Genomic DNA, 14,535 nt, shown 5'->3' on the forward strand with positions numbered 1-14,535 from the left:
CCTGATATTTTGCAGTAAATATTACAAGCCAAGCAGGTATTCAGCCGTTTATAGTCCAAACTACACTTGCTCCAGATTCCGCCTGCCCCTTGTCACAGAAGCCGACACACACTTGAATCAAGAAAACTTTTTTTGTTTACTTATGTTAACCATAAAGCCAAAGCAAATAGCCTTCCACTTTCTGGATCCTGGGTAGCAATTAAATATGAAGACATCACAAATCCTCTAGACAAATAAGGGCGGGGGGGGGACGTGTATTCTAGGCCAGGATGTGGGCCATGTACCAGAGAGTTGCATCAGCTGTTACAGGGAACAGTTGGTTTCCCAACTTCTAACTTTCTGGGTTTCACACACCAGCACCACAACTGATGAGCAGGAAATTGACTTAAGTTCTTAATTTAGGCTTAAATCAACCACCTGGTTTACAAGGTCTCAGTTGAAACATTGTTTCAATGGCCATGGGTTCATTTATTCGTTGACTCAGCAAGCATGTCATGGAGCTCAAGGGAGATGACCCAAACTAAATCAAAGACCCCAGATAACTCAATCTACAGCAGGGGAAAAGCTGAATAAATAGATATTTCCATGACATTAGTGCTGAAAGAGCTATGTACAAAGCAAGCTAAGGGGCAGAGTGGCAGGCATCCAGTGAAAAATGCAGCTGTAGTGGGAAAGGAGAATGCGTCATCCCCTTACCACTGCCCTTCTGCCCCACGTAACGCCCCACAGTCACAAAAGCGCAGAAAACGGTGCTACCTATTCTGCTCACATTTGGTAACTAGGAGAATGGGGACATAAGATCGCAAGAGAGTAGTTTCTAAGACACCTCACACGCAGGGGAAACTGTTTACAAATGCAAAGTTGTTTCCACATCACTCCGGGGGAATGGAGGGGAAACACCGGGGGAAGATGCAGGCAGAAACACCACTTCACCAGCCCTCCACCGGAGCAACCTGGAATCCAGAGGCACCGGCCAAACACCTGGCAGCAGAAGTGAACTTTTGCATACAGCTGCACCTCACTTCCCAGCCCTGGGCACAGCTCCCGAGCCAGAAGCCCAGTTTCCAATTTGAAAGGAGGAAATCGGGAAGGGTGGTGGGAGTTCTAGCATTCACACGTTGCCACCCCTCTCTGGCCCCTTTGAGATTCAACCCTTTTTTTTAGCTGGGCAGCCCAGGCTCCTGAGAAGAAAATTGTGCCAAAGCAGAAAACTGTCAGAATTGCTATTACTCAGTGAGCTCGCTTCGGAACGCGGGCGCGTACACTTCATTGCCAGTTTCACTTCCAGCCCCTACACAAGGATTTTGCGCGGATAAAAAATGAGTCAACATCACTACGCCTCCGACCCGGTGCTCGGCACAGAAACCCTCTTCGCCTAGCCCTTTCCTACACCCCTGACGGGTCAACGCCTGGGACAACCCTAGGGAGGGAACAAGTTGCCCCCAGGTGGGCAAAAGTTGTCAAAACTCCGCCAGCAGCGCGCTGCGGCCCCCTGGTGGGTGACAGCAAGCGGGTGGGTGTGAGGATGCGGCTGCGGTGGGGCGGGGGGGCGTGCGCTGCGCATCCCGAGCGGGCCCGCCCGGCGTTAACCCCTCACCTTCCAGCAGCACTTCCTTGCCAGCGCGCTTCAGCGCCTGCACCGCCTCGTCGTGGGTGGCGTCCCGCAGGTCGGCCCCGTTTACGGACAGGATGGCGTCCCCTACGTACAGGGCTTGCGTTTGGTCCGCCGCCAGCCCCTTGAAGATCTTGCTGATGAGGATGGGCATCTTGTTCTCCTTGCCCCCCTTGATGCTGATGCCCAGCCCGCCCAGCTCCTGCTTCAGCACCTTCACGCCGCGCTTCTGGTTCGAGATGGACTCGGGCACCTGCTCGGGCAGGTCGGTGAAGGCGGTGCGGACCCCGGCGGGCGAGTCCGGGGGCTGCGCGCCGCCCGCGCCCGGGTGCCCCGCGCCGGCGCCCCTGCAGAACGAGCCATTGGTGGCGGTCCCGATGCCGTTGTACGCCGCAGCGCCCTCCTCGCAGCTCAGAACCAGGGCGTCCTCGCTCAAGTTCACCAGAACTTTGTGCCAGCGATCCCGCACCAAAACTTCCAGCAGCCCGCTCCGCTGCGCTCGGCCGCCTCCCCCGCCGGCCGGCCCGGCCGCCGCTGCCGCCGCCGCCGCTACCGCCATCTTTCCGGCATTCTTAAAATGCCATGTGATTGCAAAAGGGGGGAAAAGTGGGGAAGGGTTGCGGGGGGGAGCAAGGAGAGCGCGCCCCGCAGGGAGGAGGCGGGACGCGGGACTCCACTCCGGGACTTCGCCAAAGCGCCCTGCGCGAGTTGGCAACGGCGGTGCGGCCGGTTCCCCCTGGCCTGATCCTGGGAGGGGTGGAGCAACCTAAAAGAAGAAGGAGAGACAGAAACAGGAAAGGGGAAAAAAACCAGCTGCCAGTGGCAAAACCCCAAACCGAGGGGAAGCCGCGTAACGGCTAAGCGCCGGCGAGGGTCGGTAGGGGGAGTCGCTCCCGGGGAAGGGCGGGGACCCAGCGCCCGGCGGCCGCTCACCTGTTCTAGCCGCCGCAGCCTCGGCGGTCACACGCCGCGCGCCCGCTCGACCCTCCCCGCCTCCCTCCTCCGAGCGCACGTCGCCGCAGGGACAGCTTCCCCTCCACCCCGCCCCAGGCGTCCCTTCTCCACCCGCCCTTCTCCGCGGGCGCCCACACCGCACGTTGGCGTGGTCTGTGTGTCCTGCGTTGGTCCCCTGCCTGATGCTCCCAAGCCCCCTCCCCTTTCACACCCTCTGTAGAATCGCCTCTCAGTCCTACCCCCCAGGGGTGTCTAGATTCAAATCTCCTCCCTCTGGCTTCCTCAAACCAAGTCTCGGCTTCTCCTGCTGAGTTCTTACCTGTCTCTCCTTTTCGCAGGGACTGTTAGGTAGACTCAGGCAGAGGCCCTGGGTTCCCTGAGAGTCACGAGGGAAGGCTGTCCCAAGACCCCAAAATGAAACGTCAGCATAACCCGAGTGCGGGAAACTTCTTTTTAAATGCAGGACATCTTTCTGCCGGGTCTCTGGAGAGGTGTCTTTGCTGGCTGGGGTTTTTAGCAGGTCGCTGCCTGCCCCAGACCCCAGAGACAGATGTTCTTCCATTTCTAGCACATTATATGCTCTCTGCTTCTGACCTATCTTTTTTTCCCCCCCAGTGCGACCCAAATGCTTCCTGTGACGTTCTCTTTCTTCCCGAGATCCAATATAGAAAGTCCACCATTTAAGAACTCAGTTGCAATGGACTGTCTCTCAAAAGTTCCTTCATGAGTGACATATGTGGAGCTCTAGCTGCATTTTTCCTGGGAAATGATATTATAATCATTGGTTACTTTCCCAGGCCAATGCGGAAATGCCAACATAACCCATGTCTTATTTGAACCTCCCAGAACCCTCCTTGTCCTTGAACCTCTCAAGTTCTCCCCGACCCTAAGCAGGTCTCATGGAACTCTGGAAGTGTTTCACACTTCTCCTTTCCCTCCTTTTCCCTCCTCTCTCTGCCCTCTCTCCAAAAACCAAAACAAAATTCACAAATCTGAGAATTCCTAAAGGTAAACCCAACCCAGCAAGGTGTCAGGAGGAAAGAAATCTATTGAACACATTCCCACCGATGTGTATTATCATTGGAAGTTCTCTAACCCTTCCAGAATGACTCACACTTTTAATTGAGAATGTTTAAAAACCCAGACCAATCCCCAGAGATCCGGTGTTTGGTATTCCAGGCAGGGTCCCAGAATGAAATGGAAACATTTGAGTTTTGGGTTTTTTTGTTTTTGAGGAAAAGAAGTCACTGCAGGTAGGTCAAGGGGAATGCTTAGATTTATACTTCTGCTTGTAGCAACCTTATTTCCTATATTTCTAACCCACCAGTGTTCCAAAAGCTGTTTATTCTTTCATGGAAAGGTACTCACGGCCAGGACAGCACAGGCGGCTCCAGTGTTGGGTGGGAAAACCATCTGGGGGCTGCCCTCTGCTTTAGAGGCTGAGGACTCACACATGTCGCTCTTCAGGAGCCTGAGTGCTGCCAAACGCACTGAGGTGGAGATAGGCACCAGGATGCCAGTGTGATGATTTAGAAATCAAAACAGATTGCCCTTGGACTGAAATCCTCCATTCACATCACACCTGTATCTTGCCTCTGTGGTCAAGCGATGTCAGAGGCCCAGGCATAACTAGAAGTAATGTATCAATTTGCCATAAGAAATTGCAAGCTCTGGGATGGGAATTTCTCAGAATCTCTGTGATAAGCACATTTTTTTTCCGGGTAAGCAGCCCTACGTGGGAAGCAGTAGGTTGCTTGTTGAAAGTGGCATCAGAAGGAGAAGAGCAAATATTCAGTATCATTAGGCCTGAGGTATACATGTCAGCCAGAGATGCCTTCACCAATGGAATTAGAATAATAGCCCCTATTCTAAGTGCTTTATACATGTTCACTTAATCCTCCCAGTAATTCTTGGGGTTACTTACTATTATCATCTCTCCTGTTTCACAGGTGGAAAGGCAGAGGTACAGATTGTAAAACTTGTTCTGGTCCTGTAGCTAATGAATGGCAGAGTCAGGATACAAACCCAGGTGTGAAGAATTTGGACCTTAATCATTGTCCTACACTGTCCTAAAAATGCTCAGAACCTGTCAGCCCCAGTGTTCACCTTGGACTGAGGCCAGCCTTTCCACTGGGAGGAAAGCCCTGAGGGTTTAGACCCTTCCCCTAGATGTGTGTAGAAAGGGGCAGCCAGCCTTGTCTCTCTGGCCTCTCCTGCTTTCCAAAGTTAGAGCACACCCGGCCCTTCCAGAATTGACACATTCTTTTCTTTAGACATGTTAGTAAGTTGAAGCTGATGACTACTGTGGTCTTGCTGGCCTAAAAGCCCTTTCTTATCCCTCACACAGCTCTGCATATCTGGCCTGAGCAGTAAGGCTGACTCTCAAAGGTAAACTTTACTTACCTCATTTCTTGGTTCTAGATGGGACTACTGCACCGCAGCCCTGTAATACTTACAATTAGGACAGATTATGTTCTCTTAGGTCTCCCCTTTTGAAGAATGGTCACTGGACAGGTCTGAAAAGACTACTAGCTTCCTCACTTTATGCGTGTGGCCTTTGAAGCTCAGAGAAGAGCAGTGACAAATCCAAGGCCACGTGGTGGGTTTGTGACAAAGACACAACTGGGTTATGAATCCCAGTCCAACTTGAAAATTCCAGATATTACAGCTGAAGTCCCCTCCTCCTTTTTTTAACCAGGTTTCTTTTACTTAGCTCTGTCTCCAGTTCTGTTTCCTCCTTCTGTCCTAAACTTTTGACTTCCATTTCCACCCAGCCCAAAGTGGGATCTTCCCATGGGTGCCCCTTTGCTGTGGGAGGTGCATTTTCCTGCAGATGTTTGGGTGGACTTAGGCTTGCAAAAACAGGCCACGAAATCCTCAGCAGCACAGAGCAGAGGATAGTGATGGAGCAGTAGCAAGAAGGGGCAGTGTTCCTCCCTCATTCCACAAAGTTTGGTGGTGCATCTGTCCTGTCCCAGGCACTGTTCTGGGTGCTGTGATATGCGAGCAGACAAATGGTAGGATGTGCCCTATGAGGCTTACATCATAGTGGGCGGCAGGGTGGAGGTGGAGAGAGACTGCGAACTTAAGACACTTTCATGGAGAAGTAAATACCAGGAAGAGAATAAAACAGAGCAACAGGGTCTAGAGTGACGAGGGGCAAGGCCACTGTTAAGGAAAGCCTTTGTGAGGGGGTGACTTTTGCCTGAGACATGGATGGTAAGAAGAGGGGAATCTTGCAGAGATCTAGGGAAGAGGGTCCCAGTGAGAGGGAAGAGCCAGAGCAAAGCACCTGAGATAGAACTAAGCTTGCCTGGTTCAAGGGACCAAAGGAGGCCAGCATGGCTGGAGCAGCCCCTGGGAGGAAGAGAGAGACCAGAGGGGAGATCAGAGAGATAGACTGGGCCAGACCACAAAGGAGGGCCTTGGAGGATTACAGCACAATCCATTCTCCCTGTCCTCTTTGAGCCTCAACCATCATACATTTTGGATTGTCAGGAACTGTCTTAATTACAACTACAGTTGGCCCTCTGTATCAGCAGTTGGTTAAATCCGTGGATGCGGAACTTGCAGTATGGAAGGCCGACTGCTCTATGCCATTTAATGTAAGGGACTTAAGCATCCTCAGATGTGGGTATCCTTTGGGGTTCTGAAACCAATCCCCCTCGGATAGCGAGAGACTGTATTACTTCCTAATACCTACTGAGTCAATTTTTACTGGTTAGAACACATGCTCCAGTGTTTAGGTTTGGAAAATAGGATCATTGTACTTTTGATGCTGTTTCCTGAAGATACATTGAGCATCTTTAGGGGGATTTATCCAATTACAGAATGGAGTTTGGATATAAGGTATTTATCTTGTGAAGAAGAGGAGGCAGAAAGCTCCTTGACATCTGAGGGGAAATTAGAGAACAGAATGACAGAGGGGCAGGAGGGTGCTTGAAATGCAGAGCTCCTAAGCTGAGGCCTACCTGTGTACATACGTGTTGACTAAATGCTTACTGAGTACCTGCTCTTATAAAACACTGTGGAAGGTGCTGGAGACAGGCACACCCAAGGATACAAAGATAATTAAGACAGCAAGACAGACATGTACATAAAGAGCTCATGGGGAGAATGAGAGGGCTGCAGTACTGAGTGTGAAATGAATGGAAGCAGCCAGATTCCAGACTCTGAATCATAATTCTGGTTAGTGACTCTTATTTTATTTCTTCTTCTCACTATTGAAACTAAAACTGTGCAACTCAGATTGGGACTTGAACCCTCAGGCTGGGACTCAAAACCCAGACTGGGGCTTGAACCCACGCATCCAAGACTCAAAGTTGGCCAAAACCCTGATTGGGACTTGCATCCACGTAGCTGGGACTTGAACCCGGCCAAAAACCACAGTCTTTCAATTGAGATCACACACCTGGTCGCAGGACTTAATGAAGCTCAGGTTCTTGATGTCTCATCACAGAAAGAATTCAGTGAGAGACAAAGTGACAGGTAAGAAGTGGATTTATTTAGAGAGAAACACACTCCATGGACAGTGTGTGGGCCATCTCAGAAGGCGAGAGCAGCCCCAGGGTATGAGGTTGTCAGTTTTTATAGGGGTGGGTAAATTTGTAGGCTAATGAGTGGGAGGAGTATTCTAGCTATTTTGCATAATGGGTGGAGATTCCCAGGAATTGGGCCACCACCTACTTTTTGACCTTTATGGTCAGCCTTGGAACTGTCATGGTGCCTGTGGATGTGTCATTTAGAGTGCTGATGTGTTACAGCGAGTGTATACTGGGGCTCAAGGTCTGGAGGAAGTTGACTCGTCCACCATCTTGGACCTATTTGGTTGTAATCAGTTTATGTCGTGTCCTCAGGATATGTCATTCCTTTAAAGGTTGTGCCCTGCCCCTTTCCCTACTGTTTCACTATTTTTTGCTTTATTTATTGCAATGTCTTTATTGCATTACTGGAGCAAGCTGGCCAGACTGTCCCCTCTTGGGGAAGGTAAAAAGCAAAAAGACCAAAAAAGTATCTCCCCTCCCCTTCCCTCCATCCTCCCCCACAACTGCACAGCAATGTCTGAACGCGTCTGGCAACAAGAACGATTTGCAAAAGCCGTCTAGGAACTACATTTTGAACTGTCCCAACACAAGACATATAGTTGGCTTCCCTGTGAATCAGATATTTTTATGTAACTACATGAATTTTTTTGACCCCATCAAAGACAACAGAAGAATAGGTTTTTTACAAGTAACGACATGGCTGGAAAGTCACAGGCTGGAATTTGTAAGGAAACAAGGTTGTCATTAGTGGCTGCAGCTAGAGCAAGCTGAGATTGACAGCAGAGGGCTCAGTCAGGCCCCCATCTGGACCCTCTGCTTTGAGGCCACTGAAACCTCACAGAGACCTACTGAGGAGTCTTAACTGGCAACAGAGACCACCTTGAGAAACGAGGAATTGCCCAGATGCAATTCTTAGCCCAAGGGGACCCTTGAGTCTACTTGCTGCAAGAAGGGGAGACCCACGGAAGACTCCACGTTGGCTCTCAAAGTTTCTTCAAGGCACAGGAGGAGTGACTCTTATTTTAAAGATGAAGCACTGAGACTGGGGCACAGCGCTTGAACAGAAGGCTGAGCAGGTTCCTTCTTCTCTGGCGTGCCCCAGGAGGCCTACAGGCACATCATCCATTTCAAGTGCGTTGGCCAACACACTCTATTGCATAGACCTGGTGGATAGCTGGGTGGATCCTTGGTAAACTAGATAGACGACCACCCAGGCTCTCAGCCAGCCAGTAGGTCAGGTGAGTTATCTGATTGCTCACTGTGTTTAGAATGTTGTAGTGGTGACTTTGGGCAACAAGACTAGCTCGAGGCAGAATTGTAGTTATAGATGCTTATCCTCTCTCTTTTCTTATTGAGTTCCACTCTCTCTCGTTCTCTTCCATAACTACTTCTGCTGAAACCAACCATTCCCAGTCTTTTAATATCCATGCTGTAAATTTAAGTCACTTTTCCTAAGGGATATAAATTTGATTCTTTTTTAAAACTGTAGAAGGATAGGTGAGATCCCATACTGAAGACATGTTGAATAAAATGACTCTGAAATCCTAGTAGGCAAGGTGTATCCCACCACATACTAAAACTTTAGCAAGTTGGCCTAAGTAGGCATAGAAGACGTCCCGGTGCAAAGGTAAAGAGGAATAAGAAATCAAAATTTCTTCCATACACGTCTTTAAAATGTGGTAGCAAGGAAGTGAAAAGTCAAAGGATGATGCTTGAAAAATGTTGAAAACAGAATTGATAGGGTCTAGCAATTGATTTGAATATGGGAGCAAAGTGTTTATGGGGAGAGAAATTCATAACTATATGCTAACTTTTGAATTGCTTCTCTGCATAATTAAACTAGAACTATGCAAAAGTAACCCCAATTAATTGCAAAACTTGGAAACCCAGAGGCGGAAGACATATTTAAAGGCAAAGGGCTACTACCCTACTTCTGGAATGAAAATTCAAGCCCTCTGAGGCATCGCAAGACACTGTATTTACACACAGTGTCCACTGGACTAAACTCGAAGTTGGCAATCACTGCCTGAAAGCTCTGATCTGCCTGGTGAAGGGACAAAAAAAAAAAAAATAGAGCAAGCAAGAGGCTGAGCCTGGAGGCAGTCCCAGGCAGCTGCCTTCTTTTCCTGTCTCCACGGGTGATAAGACCTTGCACTGCAGGGGCAGGGGATTATGGAGAAAGTAAGCAGGACTTCTCCTAGGACCACGCTACAATAGAAAGGCAGGTTTCAGGAGTAGCCGGAATGACTGATATATTAAACAGCGAGGGAAAATACTTTCAGAAGTGTTTTGAAGGAGAAAACAAATTGTCACAGGTTCACTAGAATTTCTATTTTTCATATATTTCTATTAAGTATTAGGTTCTCCAGACCTGGGGCTATGTTTAAGATTCATGGCTATTATAAAATTGAACAGTGTCAAGGCGACACCTAGTAGTTGTTCCCAGTGGTTGGAGGGAATTAGAACCACCTGGGGAACATGTTAAAAAAGCAGGTATCATATTCAATAATTTCTTCCACATTTATTATTGCTTCTGAAGCAAGGAACTTTTTTCTATATACAGTGATTTTTGTTGTTGGTTTTGAATTTCACTGTGATATAGATTCTATCTAATGCGCTCTAACTCATTACTATCATTTTTCTATTTTCTGCTTAAATATATCAAATATGGACAGTATGAACCTCTTCAAGCTGCCTCTTGTGTTCTTTTGACAGGTCCTCATTATCAAGCACTTTTTTTTTTTGCTTTTTGCTTTTTGCTTTCTGGCATAACAAGCTATTTCAGGATCAACTTGTATTTTATCTGCCTAGCCCTGGGATCAGCCATTCCTTAAGGACCCCTGGTTCCTTTCAGTGTGAAATGTGATTTAAAAATCAAGATCTGGAGACTAGGTGTGCTTATTTAAACTATGATGATAGGTAGATAGAGTTCATACTCCTATTATCATTTCAAATTCTACACCATGAGATACCTTCTTACTTTTCCTTATTCCATATTTGTGTCTCCCAATATGTGAGAAATCTGGTTTTCATACATGTCAATAGAGTTATTCATTTTGGTGTGTCCTACATTACAAAAAGAAATTGTTTCAGAATTACTATTACTATCCTGATAGCAGTACCAAAAACAAACCTACTTAGTAAGTTCAAAATTTCTCTGCAGTTCATTTTGTCCTTAGAATATATTTCAGTAAAGGTGCACAGATCACCATATAGATGCTTGATCCAATCTACCATCTAAATATCTAAATATGGGGAAACAGGCAGATCCAGATTGCAGGGATTCTATAAAATAAGTGGCCAGGGCTTCTCAAAAGTGTCAAGTCATGGAAGACAAAAAACAGGGTGGAATTTTCTAAAAGAAAGGAAGCTAAAGGGACATGAAACCCAAATAAATTGCAAGATCTTGGATTCAATAATAAAAGAAAAACTACAAGGAATTTTTTGTGTGTGGCCATTAAAGACATTTAAATACAGACTGTATATTTGATCATATAATTGTATCCATGTTAATTAAGTTTCTTGCAGGTGATAATCGTAGAAAGTTTTTCTTCTTAGAAGATACGTGCTGATGCCTGTAACTGACTTTCAGATGGAGAAAGGGAGGGATTACCAAGAAAATGTGGCAAAGTATCAACTGACTGTCAAACATAGAGACAGAGAACAAGAGAAAGAGAAGGAGATCTATGATGCAAAATTAATAATAAGTTAATTTAGTGAAAGATAAATGGGGATTCATTGTACGATTCTTTCAAATTATTGATAGGCTTAATACTTTTTTTTTTTTTTTTCAAAATAGAGTTGGGAATAATAATGCAGAAACGTAAGCCTCACTCCAAAGGATTCTGATGATTCTGGTCTTTGGTAGGGTCTGGAAATTTACATTTTATCAAGGGGGTTCTGATGCAGCAAACTATGGTCCCTGGTCCAGCTCTTTGTTTTTTTTTGTAAATAAACTTTTATCGTAACACAGCCACAGACATTTGTTTATATATTATCTGTGGCTGTTTTCATACTACAATAGCAGGTTTGAATAATCTGACAAACTATAGAGCCCTTTGACCTTTGAACCCTTTGACAGTAGAGATGGTCAAAAATATAAAAATATTTCTAACCTGGTCCTTTACAGAAAAAAAGAATGACTCCTGCTCTAGTGTATTCAAATTTAGGAAAGGGACTAGAGCAACTTTAAAAGCAGGAGAAAACTGGAATGTAGGTGAAGGGGCATCGGTCTGGCAGATAGTAAACATTTCAGTCCATGTTAGCTAACATTATTATACATAAAGGAAACAAACAAACAAAAGAATCAGAATCAACACTTGAATGTGCCTACAATGGGTCAATTTATGTTTTCTCTGTGAAGCAGAAGTTATCCATGTTTCATAAATAGGGAATTGAAACACAGAGAAATAAGCCCGTTCTAGGTCACATCAATTTTGGGTGGAAGAGTTGAAATTCAGACTGAGGCTTGCCAAACTCCACATCCTGTCCCCTTTCCACTGGGTCACCCTGCCACCTTCACTATATTTTAAGCTTCAGTTGATAGAAACTCAGATTTTACATCTGCGGTCCTCTGAGTGAGGGCCTTTACAGTCATTCTGAAAGGGAAACCCACAAGAGGATCAACCTCTCTTCCAAAGAATGAGTCTTTGGCAGCCCTAACACGGGTATGTTTTAAACTCTGTCTCACTGGCTTTCTGAAAGACTAAAAAGACTATGGCTATTCTTTTCAATGTCACCAGCACCAACGCCCCCAAGTAAAGGCAGCTGTAGATTACAGTCAGAGCAAGGGAGTCTTATTTTTTTCACCAATGCAAAACACTTTATTGCCATTTATTTTCTTTCCAGAAAATCAAGTGACTGAAAAATGTGTTTCAGGCTGGTTGGGGATTTCTTTCTTTCCTTCTTCTATCTTCTTTTTTTTTTTCCTTTTAAGAGAGAATTTTGTTTTCCCCAAAAGAATCAACTTAGAGTGAACTTAGATTCTGTCACAAAAAGTCAATTATAATCAGTAAGCTCTGCAAGTTTTTCATGGCTAAAGTGATTTTACCTTGGGGAAGAGAGAAGCTTATGACCATAGGATGATGATGATAGATAAATATTTGTATATATATATATATATATATATATATATATTTGATGAGGATGTTTATTCTTTACCCCCAAAAGGAAATATGTCCCCTTTCAGTTTTCTTAAAATACTCTGCTCTCTAGTTTTCTGTTAAATTTTCCAAATTTTGATAGAGACATAAGTATAGATGAGATATTTCTCTGCAAACACCATGATAAATGATCCCCGTGTTGGATAATAATCAGAGGTGAGAGATACGCAAACCTGGAGAGCACAAGCTCCCTGTCAAGAGCCAGTGTTATTCAGGAACAGGCAGTGATTGCTGTCATTTGGGAAAAGCATAGGAGCCAGATGCTCTGATTTGCCAAAACAATCAAGAAATATACTTTTAAATGACTTTCTAAATTTGGCTCAACCTGTTAGAATGGCTGTTATCAAAAAGACAAGACCTGGGGCTTCCCTGGTGGCGCAGTGGTTGAGAGTCCACCTGGCGATGCAGGGGACATGTGTTCGTGCCCCAGTCCGGGAAGATCCCACATGCCGCGGAGCGGCTGGGCCTGTGAGCCATGGCCGCTAGGCCTGCGTGCCCGGAGCCTGTGTTCCGCAACGGGAGAGGCCCCAACAGTGAGAGGCCCGCGTACCGCAAAAAAAAAAAAAAAAAAGACAAGACCTAACAAGTTCTGGCGAGGATGTGGAGAAAAGGGAATGCTGTGCACTGTTGGTGGGAATATAAATTGGTGCACCCACAATGGAAAACAGTATGGAGGTTCCTCAAAAAATTAAATATAGAACTATCACATAATCCAGAAATCCCACTTCTGAATATATATCCAAAGGAAATGAAATCACTATCTTGAAGAGATATCTCCACCCCCATGTTCATTGCAGCATTATTCACAATAGCCAAGATACACAAGCAACCTAAATGTCCATCAATGGATGACTGGAAAAAGACAATGTGAGTTATATGTGTAATGGAATATTATTCAGCCATAAAAAAGAGAAATCCTGCCATTTGCAACAACATGAATGGACATTGAAAGCATGATGCTAAGTGAAATAAGCCAGACAGAGAAAGAAAGATATTCTATGATTTCATTTACATGTAGAATCTAAAAAAACCAAACTCATAGAAACAGAGGGTAGATTGGTGGATGCCAGATGGGTGGGGAAGAATAGGTGAAGGAGGTTAAACGTAGAAACTTTCAGACATAAGATGAATAAGTTCTGGGGATCTAATGTATAGTATGTGACTGTAGTTAACAATACTGTATTGCATACTTGAAAGCTGCTAAGAGAGTAGGTCTTTAAAGTTCTTACCATTAAAAAAAAGAGATAACTCTGTGAAGTGATGGATGTGCTAACTAACCTAACTGTGGTAATCATTTCACAATATAAATGTATATCAAATTATCATGTTTTACATCTTAAACTTGCCCAGTGTTATACATCAGTTATACCACAGTAAAGCTGGAAAAACCTTTGGCTCAAATTTGCATAAAATATTATTTAGCCCCAGAAATAAAATAAACGACAAGCAAAACAAAGACTGCTGCAGGCTGGATTTGAACTTTGGGTCATGACTTGGTACCTCCCACTATACATAACCGAATTGGAGCTCTGGATGTTTATATCAGTCTCTGGGAAGTTGGCATATGTTTGGTCTGTCTTCAGTCTTCAGTACATAATCTGTTACAATCTCATGTTCTCACAGCATAGAATGAAACCTCTGAGCTCCAAGGAGGTCCCATCCCTGCTCATACAGTAAGTGTAATGCTACAAGGTGGGTTTTATGGCAACTAGCCAGTTGGACTTTCTTCTGCTTCATGGTATGCGCCTTCAGCCTATACCACTGTCCAAACTAGTGACAGAAATAGGATGCTAGACCTTCTGTTTTCTACTGTATGGTTCAACACCAGACTCGATGTTTTTCTATTAGGTTCTTGCCCAAAAGGCATGGTGTGGCTATCAGATTGTAATTTTCCACCTCTTTCCCAACTCCTACTTGTCAAGAAGCAAACACTTCCACAAGCTTGCAGCAAAAGCAAATGAAAAGAAACCAACCTGACCCAAAAAGTGCTAAAAATGGGACTTGTATAGAGATAAATTTGGGGTTTATTTGAATCCATAGGAGTCTCAGAATTCTCTGCACTGTACATTCTTTGTAAATGGAGTCAAGCCAGAGAACATTTCTGGGTAAGTACCTGGATTTTGCTCCCCATAAAGTCTCCTAATATTTTAGAAATTAGCTTTGAGCCACTGCAGGGTTAACTTGGGCACAGGAGCAGAGTGTAAGGGGCTAGCAGATCTGGTTCTGAGCAGTCTTGAGAAGTACAGCCTGACCCTCTGTCATC

The 14,535-nt window shown here is 45.4% G+C and overlaps 1 protein-coding gene across 2 annotated transcripts in view; it reads right to left on the minus strand.

The window, feature by feature from the left end:
* The window catches only part of SNTB1 (syntrophin beta 1), a 239,078-nt gene extending 236,799 nt beyond the window's left edge, over positions 1-2,279 (minus strand). For both annotated transcript variants that reach the window (XM_082858486.1, XM_082858485.1), the window contains exon 1: positions 1,598-2,279. In XM_082858486.1, coding sequence (XP_082714612.1) covers positions 1,598-2,171 — 574 coding nt within the window. In that variant the 5' untranslated portion in view covers positions 2,172-2,279. The remainder of the gene's footprint in view (positions 1-1,597) is intronic.
* Between the last annotated feature and the right edge of the window lie 12,256 nt (positions 2,280-14,535).

This window comes from Leucopleurus acutus (assembly GCF_964270905.1).
Source record: "Leucopleurus acutus genome assembly, chromosome: 17".
Taxonomy (NCBI): Eukaryota; Metazoa; Chordata; class Mammalia; order Artiodactyla; family Delphinidae; genus Leucopleurus; species Leucopleurus acutus.